The sequence below is a fragment of the Physeter macrocephalus genome, chromosome 3 (genome assembly GCF_002837175.3).
Source record: "Physeter macrocephalus isolate SW-GA chromosome 3, ASM283717v5, whole genome shotgun sequence".
Lineage (NCBI taxonomy): Eukaryota > Metazoa > Chordata > Mammalia > Artiodactyla > Physeteridae > Physeter > Physeter macrocephalus.
In genome coordinates, this window is record NC_041216.1 from 7,178,230 (window position 1) to 7,188,272 (window position 10,043).

Below are 10,043 nucleotides of genomic sequence, written 5' to 3' on the forward strand. Positions count from 1 at the left end.
AACAAAAGTTCTACTAAGTTCAAGCAAAGACACTGATCTTGAAACAAACAAAAAAAATTGTTGGAACAATAAAACACTTTTTAAATTCCAGACTTAGCTAGGAAGCCCTTCTCTCCATACACATAAACTGTATGATTATAATTTAAAAACTATCAAGAGGTTTACCCGGCCACCATACTGGAGCATAGGTGCTGGAAGTACGCGTCCGGTTACATGGGCCATTTCATCCCGAACTTTAAATTGAAACTCCTGAACAAATGGATCTGTTTCATAATTTGCACTTCTTACCTAACAACAGAAAAAGTTTGTAGTTACTTTCAAAATTCCCCCAAATTCCCTGCTTTAGAATCCTCTAATTTTTTTCTTCACTGTATCAACAATGTTATATAATACTGACAGGTGTAGATAATGGTACCCTCACTATAGAGCAGAGAATCTTAACTTGGGGACCACAGATCATGAGTGGACTGTAGGAAGTCTGTGAACCTCCTGATAATTTACAGAACATTTAAATGTATTAGGTTGCATAATAAGAAATTTCAACTATTTATGACTCATGAAAATGGTAACTTTATATGATTAAGCCTCATATACTTTGGGAGGGTGGTTGAGAGACTGCAAGAGAAATATAAGGTTAGCCAAAAAGTTCATGTGGGTTTTCCCCTAATATCGTATGGAAAAATCCGAATGAACTTTTTGGCCAACCCAATACCTGACCTAAAAATGGTTAATTACTTCTAATTAGAGGATCTGCATATATACTATTGAAATTTTCTTTTTTTTTTTTTTTTTTTTTTTGCGGTACGTGGGCCTCTCACTGTTGTGGCCTCTCCCGTTGCGGAGCACAGGCTCCGGACGCGCAGGCTCAGCGGCCATGGCTCACGGGCCCAGCTGCTCCGCGGCATGTGGGATCTTCCCGGACCGGGGCACGAACCCGTGTCCCCTGCATCGGCAAGCGGACTTTCAACCACTGCGCCACCAGGGAAGCCCCTATACTATTGAAATTTATTTTATGTAGATCTCGACAGCAAATGTCAATAATCCTAAGGCTTTTTTTCCTAATTGATTACAAGTTATATAAAATCTCCTTGCATATTTTCAGATAAAATACAGAACATTATAAAATTTACTTAAGAGATACACTTGAGACAGAAAAGAAAGCCAGTATGAGATACAGATTATAATTTTTATGTAATATACCAATACATGCAAAGATAAAGAATTTATTGTAATTCAGTGTAGACTTGAATCTCAAAAGTGTAATTCATGCTCATAGTGTGCTATAATGTGTTTTTCAAAACATATTTACTTAGTCTCAGGATGAAGGTCAAACAAGGTTACAAAAAAAGGCAATGCTCACTTCTTTGAGTAACACTCTATTAAAAAACATTATATAATCTAAATATGTAAAAAGAATCTCCCCACAATGTACAGGAAAATTTGTTTTCTAAATTAGGCATCTAATTAATGCATCTAACTAATGTCTCTTCAAGCTTAAATCCCATTTTTTTCTGTAAGGTTACGAACAATAACAACTACTATTTACCCGGAGTTGCTAGGTGATGTGCTTGGTGCTAAATGTTTTATAATTAATTTTCACAATAACCTATGACTATAAAGTAAGTCTTTTATAATCTTTATTTTACAGAGGATAAAATTAAAGCTCAGTAAAGTTAAATGATTGGCCCAAAACCATATAGCTAAGCAAGTGATAAATAATTTGAAACCACGTAAATTCTGATTCTAGAGTTCCTACTCTCAATCACTACACCAGCCTACCAGATGCTATAATTATAATAATACAATAATAGTAACAGTAAGTGAGTAAAGAAGTTAGACTTTGAACACAGTGCTGTTAGATTCCAAAGCCTGTGCTTTCAATCACTGTACAATATCACCTCTCTGAACAGAAAAGCTGTAATAAATGAGTTAGAACTAGTTATTGAGATTTTATAGAGATACTGAGAGGTTCTAGTCTTTTAAAGGTTTTAAAATTTTGTCATAGTAGATCAGAGAAAAATCCATGATGAGAACCAGCCTGTATTTTCCTAATTAAATATCATGTAATAACTTACTCTTTACAAACTGTAAGGGAAAAAAAGTTCTTTTTTTTTTTTTTTTTTTTTTGTAATTGCCTTACAAAATGAAAGAGCCAGTTCTGTAACCCTTTTTCAACAATCTCTAAAACTGCAATTAAATATCATGTAATAACTTACTCTTTACAAACTGTAAGGGAAAAAAAGTTCTTTTTTTTTTTTTTTTTTTTTTTGTAATTGCCTTACAAAATGAAAGAGCCAGTTCTGTAACCCTTTTTCAACAATCTCTAAAACTGCTTTTGAAAGTGTTATTAAGTTATTTTGGGTAATGTTCTTACTTTTAGATTTTCTTCTCTTCACTTGGGCAATTTACATGGTATTCAAGAAGAGAGTAAGATAAGATCCAGTTGCCTTCATTTTTCATTTTGCCTTAATTCCGTCAGTTTTAAAAGTAGTATTGATGTCTCTTTTCTCCCCATTTAGAACAAGGAGACAGCTTAGAGATCCCATACGGCTGGAGCTGTCTTATATTTCTTTATTCATCCTGTACGGTTACAGTGTTTACAATGGAGCTAAGCCATCCTACTTTGTGTGTTAAGACTCTCACCATTGCTAGTCATAAAACTTTGACTTTTCTTCCTTTTCTCTTCCTCTTTTAGGTGGAAAGTAATGGAAGTCCAGTTTGCTAAACTGAAACATTAGTTCTGAGAGTATCTGTTCTGAATCTAATTAAAGAGCTTGGGGTTAAATTAGAAGGATCTAACTCTTTTCATAGAACCCACTAAGATTCACCCCTAGAATACCACTAGATTACTTCCATAATCTCTTTTAATTCTGACAGCCCATGAAATGGTAATAAGGTATGAGTTGATAAGGACATGGTTCTTTAGAGCTCACCCTAATATGTTTTTGTTTGTTTGTTTGTTTTTTGCGGTACGCGGGCCTCTCACTGCTGTGGCCTCTCCCACTGAGGAGCACAGGCTCTGGACGCGCAGGCCCAGCGGCCATGGCCCATGGGCCCAGCCACTCTGCAGCATGTGGGATCCTCCCGGACCGGGGCACGAACCCGTGTCCCCTGCATCGGCAGGCGGACTCTCAACCACTGCGCCACCAGGGAAGCCCCCTAATATATTTTTAATTTTCATTTCTAGGGTTAAGTACTAACCAATCTGCTAATTTCCTCTTGTCTATCTGGTGCAGATCTTGCTGTTGCTTTGATCATAGTGGAGGTTTGATTGTCCGTTAGCTTCTTGATACATCGTTGCCCTGCCACAATATTACAGACCTACAAATGGAAAAAAGTTTTGTACTAGATATATACATCTTAAAATTCTGAGCGCCAATTACATGTGAGATTAAATTTTAATATCTACTCCATTAAACCACTTCTGTTTAATATCATGTTAAGTAAAAAAGCAGTAAACAATACTACTTTACAGTATGATTATAATTAGGTAAAATGTACACTGCATAAAAAGGCTGAAAACAAGTGTACCAAAATGCTAACAGTGGTTACATTTAGAGTGGTAGGACTGTGGATGAATTTTTTCCCATATTATTTTATAGCTGAAAATTTAGAATAAAAGGAAATTTAAAAACAGTTCAGTCTCCAAAATAAATGTGAGAGTATGAAGTAAGTTATAGGTCATTAAAAAACCCCAACAGCATGATGAATAAGAGGATATTAGTAAGCAGCCTAAACACATTACTTCTAGTGGCAGATAGGTATGTTTCTGCTCCTGCCCCACTTGCAGACAGGGAAGGTGTGGGTACTTCAGCTGAAGAGTATACTTTTCTCTGAAATACTGTGCTACTGTTCTCTCCACAGTTTGGCCATTTTCTAACTGTAAAGGAAAGCTGGAAAAAAAAAATTACACATTAACAACTTTTATCTCATTATGAGCCAGCAAAACTCCCAATCTACTAACTAGAGCAAGCTGCCTCACATCATCTCTGCTCTGACAAACACCAGCTTTTCTTACGTTTGATGACTGGCAGGCCTTCTTGTTACATTACAAACACGGTATTTCCGTCTCATTGTTCCACAATGAGTCACTTCAACCTTCAGACCTGTTCCCAACAAGAAAAACTGAGGTTATAGAACTGTCACATGTAAAATATTTATAACTATAAAGCCTGTTCACTACTATAAAAACTCAAATTCTAAACAGAAAATCTGTGATACAGGCAATGTGATATTAACAAAGGATTTTATATATAACATTAACAACGGTTACAATCATGATAGAGCTAACTCCAAACCTTTTCCCTATTCTATCAAGCTATTAAAAAATAGTATAAAATTTGCAAAGCCTGTATATCAAGGGATAAAGTTCTCCATTAATAAAAAACCCTGCTTATAATGCAGGTTTTTATGCTGGTCGAGGGAAGGAGCAAAGGGAGTTATGATAATTCTCAAGATATTCTATAACCTTCAAAGTATGTGATATCTGATTTGCCCAGTAATCACATACTGACTGAAGATCATAATTTCATATAGCTGAAGAAGAAAGTCCTTCAAAGATTTTTAAAGCAGAAAGGAAAAAAAAAAAAATCCCAGGCCCTTTTAATAGAAGTGGAGTGACAATTTCGTTGAAGGATAATATAGTGATACAGTTCTTTTACTACTATTAGAAATCAAATACAACCAAAATAATTCCTAGAACAGGTAATCCAGACCTTCTTATGGAATCAATGATCCCTTTGAGAATCTGATGAAAGCAATAAATTCTCAGAAAAATGCAACATACACTTAATTTAGCATATGATTTTAGATGTTTACGGATCCGTACATCCATTTGTGGACCCTAGGGGTTTGCAGATCCTAGGCCTGCTTTAGAAAGTGAAGCTGTGGGCTTTTAAAACACTGGCTGAAATTCTTTGGGATGAATTTTCCTATGCAGTGGTATACAAAAGAATTTTCTGAGATGATGGATTGTTCTACATCTGTGCTAAAATCACTAGCAATATGTTACTGCACACATGAAATGTGGCTAGTGTGACTAAAAAACTAAAATTTTAATTTAACTTTAATAAATTAAAATTTAAATAGCTACATGTGGCTAGTGGATACTCTTGGAGCTACCTAGAGAAGAGTTAACAAACAGATACAGTGGCTACTGGTCACAGATAAGCAACTCCATTTCTAAGGCCTATACTCCAAAGGAGGAAAATCTAAAAAGGGGTAGATGGAGGACAACTTTTAGTTCCCTGATAGTATTTATGGTATACTTTTGTATTATTTTCCTTTTACATCTGTGTATCCTATAGTGCAGAGGTTCTCAACCAGAGGTGACTCTGACCTCCAGGGAAGGTTTGGTAATGTCTGCAGACATTTTTGATTGTTATGACTGGGGGTGCTTCTGGCATCTAATACATGCTAGATTTTGGAATGCTTGGATCCAGGGATGCTGCTAAATTATACTGCAATGCACAGGACAGCACTACCTCCCATCCCCAACCACAACAAAGAATTATCCAGCCCAAAATATCAATAGTGCCAAGGTTGAGAAACCCTGATACAGTATAACTTATTTTCGTATCGACTAACTGCAGAACCAAACACAAAGTTCAATCATAGTAATATTTTCTTATGACATATCAGCATAAATTAAGATGTTAAATGGACACAGTGTCACTGTACCAGATTGGTATGAGGTTTTCTTAAGAACTACTCCTAATTGAATCAGTGAGAAATAGTTTTTATTAGTAACTACCTTTATAAAACTAAAATTTCAGATCAATTAGAGCATTTACTATGCCTCTATAAATAAGACTAGAAAATACTACCAAGAGAAGGCCTTTTAAGAAGGAAACACCAACAATATGAAGTAAGCAAGATGTAAAAATATTGTTTAGGGGGAAAACACGATAGAAAAATTTAAAACAAATTTCTGTTATCTATACCACTTAGCAATTTGTTTTCAAATCTTCCCCTTGAATTAAAAAAAATTATCAGTAAGGTTCTACAAGCCTACTAAATAAGTTTTTATCAAAAATAAAATTGATATAAAGCAACTATACTCCAATAAAAATTAATAAAAAAGTAAAATACTCTTACATACATATGGTACTTTTACCATAAACTTCCTCCAATATTTCTGCTATTTAACTATAATGAATTACTGCACAAAGAACCACCCTAAAGTTACCATTAAATATTTAGGAAAAAGTTCAACTAGAACCAAATAATATTGTACTAGGAAATCTATTCATTATAGCACACTTTGTATCACTATTTAACAATTTTCATCAAATTCCTCACGCTAACTAAAAATTAAACCCAAATACATAATACAAAACATGTAACTTTGATTCTCTTGTGTAATTGAGGTAGGAATACATGACACACTTTAAAGAGTCCTCTTTTTAAAAAAAAGCCTTCTTGACTTTGAATGGAGGAAAAAATCATCAGTATGTTAGTTAGATCCAACTCAGATTTTTCTACCCCAAATCTACAGTCATAGGTGCCTAAGGATTAGATCCAAATCCAGGGGTTAGCAAAAAGCTGAAATTTAAAAAAATGGACTAGATAATTCTCTGCCCAGGTCCCTCCCCAAACCCTCCATCCAACAAAAAATGTTTTTGGCTTTAATAAATCAAATATTTAACCTATAAACTTGGCTTTACCTTCACTATAACATCAACTTTATAATGCTTTCTAGTCATTTTTTCAGTCATTTCTTTGGCCCCCTGAGCAGTTGAAGTTAAGATCGAGTCCATGCTCTTCGGGCAGCAGTTGAATCCTTGTTCTGTACATCTTGTATTTTCTGTGATAGAGTGGTGATATGAGTTGATTGCATAGTTACCGCAAAATAATGTAAGTGACTTCATGATATCAGAGGTGGTAACTAAGCAGCAACTCCACTGGAAACCATGGCATTTAGATGATCACATATTAATGGTGGGTAATGCACTACCTCCCAACAATGCTAACTGTGCAGTTGATACAGATTATGAAAGGACAATGGTATGATTGCAATATAAGAATATATAACACTTTCTTATTCTGACACTTAAATAACTTGAGATAAATGGATGCCTATTTTCAAAGCAGGAAGAATTTTCCTTTAAATGTTTTATTACAATGACCATCTCTCTCCTGGTTACTAAATGGCAAAGAATAAATGATTACTGGAGCAAGCAGGATGTATTCAACTATACTAATTGATTTGGGGAACTGAAAGATGTTCAGAGAACAAACTTCAATGCTTCATTCAAACCAAAAGCTAAAAATTGCCTGTAACAAATAGATAAAACCTTAAAATAAAACGACATAATTATTTCTGACAATTCTAACCTTTAGTATAAATAGAATTTACACTATTCATTCTAATTAGAGAATATCTAATTTCTCTTTGTGTCTAAATAATAAAGAACTAAATACAGTGGAGTCACATCTTACATGAGGATTAGGTTCTAAAGTCATGAACAAGGCAAGAATTTTACATAATCAAAATTACTCTTGAAAAATCCCTTAAATTGCAGATAAAGTACACTATGTGTGGGTTTGCACATAAAAGTGTACATGTATATAGAAAGCAACAATTATATAAACAATAAATATATACAAAATATAAATTTTAGGACACAATTGAAATTAATTTTTAATTTTTCTCTTTGGAAGACCATGTAGAGATGAATTTGTATTAGTAAAATATACATACGATGCAACACCACTGTATACATTTTAGCTACTAACTATAAAATAGTCAAGATCAATGGTCAATTGAATAATGTATATGAAATTACTAAGTTTCAACTCTAGAACAACACATGAAACAGGCTAGTCCCATATCCATAAATTTACAAAGGAATAAAATATTCTGCCATCATTTCAGAAAAATAAAGAAGTCATTATATTACCAATAGAATATGTTCAAAGAATGGCTCCAGTTCTGAAGTGACAATGTTTTTGGAATAAGCTTCTTATTTTTAACAGTATCATAGAAGCATTTTCCTAACAGATACTCTTATACCTTCAGCTAGTAAGGGAAAGTATTGACAAAAAATTAGCTAGTATCAATATTAATTCCATTACTTGGTATTTCTTTCATTGAAACACTACCTAAGATGTTATGGTAATGAATTTAATGTGACATTTTATAATTAGTCCATATTTTTACTGGTGATGTTACATGAACAGATTTATATCTAAAAATATTTCAATGAAAGTTTGTAATATTCATGCATTTTATAGTTAAGTTGTTCCAAATGCTAATTAACTCACCTTTTATCTCTTTGGTGAATTTTACCCGATGAGAATCAGTCAGAGGTCTTGGCTGCTCATCAATATTATGAATGTCAAGAACTTCACACATGAACTGAATTACAGGTTGTGCTTTGTAGAAGGCAGTGGCAGAAACTAAGAAGAAAAACACAAATAGTACAAATTAATGTTTCCTTTAAAAAAACTCAAAAACTTGATCTCGGGCTCCATGATAATTAACTAATACAGAGTTAAAATTACCCCTTTTATGTATACCTATATACATATAAAAATATTTCCAAAGTTAAGCAGTTTCAATTTGAACTGTTTGACTGGAAGACAAGCACAACAGAAAAGCCTAATATTACAGTTTTTATAATCTATCTCTTATCATGGGTAACTGAATCATTCCATTTCCTACTACATGTACAGAGCAGTGTTCTGGCTATGAAACAAGGTCTGTAAGGGGACAAAGAAGGCCAGAGCACCTTAGAAGAAGAAAAGGTTAGGTATTATTTCTTAAACAAAGCTTTTTGTGCCACCCGAGACTGCTTATCTATTCTAGTGAGAGCTCTCCCTGTCTTGCACAGATTTGAGAAGACAATGGTATTAAATGTTACTAGTGCTAATCCAAGCTACAGGTAGCAATAGTAAGGTGTATCTGCCCAACGTTATCTAGCTGCAGTCAGCAGTCTTCCAAGAGCCAACAAGTACGATTTCTTAATCTTGGGTTTTGGAACTAGAAGAGCTTCACCAGTAGTTAGTAGACCACCATCACTCATTTCTTAAATAATACTTACTGACTGCTATTATGTGCTATAAAGGCACTGGGGATACAGTGAAAAGTAAAACCAAAACAGACAATAAGCTACATGCTATCATGTTATTTTTTTATTTAAAAACATGCCTACTTAGAGGAGAACATAGGCAGAACACTCTATGACATAAATCACAGCAAGATCCTTTTTGACCCACCTCCTAGAGAAATGGAAATAAAAACAAAAATAAACAAATGGGACCTAATGAAATTTAAAAGCTTTTGCACAACAAAGGATACCATAAACAAGACCAAAAGACAACCCTCAGAATGGGAGAAAATAGTTGCAAATGAAGCAACTGACAAAGGATTAATCTCCAAAATTTACAAGCAACTCATGCAGCTCAATAACAAAAAACCAAACAACCCAATCCAAAAATGGGCAGGGGCTTCCCTGGTGGCGCAGTGGTTAAGAATCCGCCTGCCAATGCAGGCGACACGGGTTCGATACTGGTCAGGGAGGATCCCACATGCCGCGGAGCAACTAGGCCCATGCGCCACAACTACTGAGCCTGTGCCCTAGAGCCTTCGAATCACAGCTACTGAGGCCCGCGTGCCTAGAGCCCAGGCTCCGCAACAACAGAAGCCCCTGCAATGAGAACCCACGCGCAGCAACGAAGACCCAACGCAGCCATAAATAAATAAATTTATTTAAAAAAAAAATGGGCAGAAGACCTAAATAGACATTTCTCCAAAGAAGATATACAGATTGCCAACAAACACATGAAAGAATGCTCAACATCATTAATCATTAGAGAAATGCAAATCAAAACTACAATGAGATATCATCTCACACCGGTCAGAATGGCCATCATCAAAAAATCTATAAACAGGGCTTCCCTGGTGGCGCAGTGGTTGAGAGTTTGCCTGCCGATGCAGAGGACACGGGTTCGTGCCCGGGTCCGGGAGGATCCCATGTGCTGTGGAGCCTGCACGTCCGGAGCCTGTGCTCCGCAACGGGAGAGGCCGCAACAGTGAGAGG

General features: G+C 35.2%; 1 protein-coding gene across 5 annotated transcripts in view; it reads right to left on the minus strand.

The window, feature by feature from the left end:
* The window catches only part of AGO3 (argonaute RISC catalytic component 3), a 123,064-nt gene that overhangs the window by 41,833 nt on the left and 71,188 nt on the right, over window positions 1-10,043 (minus strand). For all 5 annotated transcript variants that reach the window (XM_024125562.3, XM_024125563.3, XM_024125564.3 and 2 more), the window contains 5 exons: window positions 8,266-8,400; window positions 4,019-4,106; window positions 3,746-3,893; window positions 3,202-3,321; window positions 166-288 (listed from right to left, as the gene is read on the minus strand). In XM_024125562.3, coding sequence (XP_023981330.1) covers window positions 166-288; window positions 3,202-3,321; window positions 3,746-3,893; window positions 4,019-4,106; window positions 8,266-8,400 — 614 coding nt within the window. The remainder of the gene's footprint in view (window positions 1-165; window positions 289-3,201; window positions 3,322-3,745; window positions 3,894-4,018; window positions 4,107-8,265; window positions 8,401-10,043) is intronic.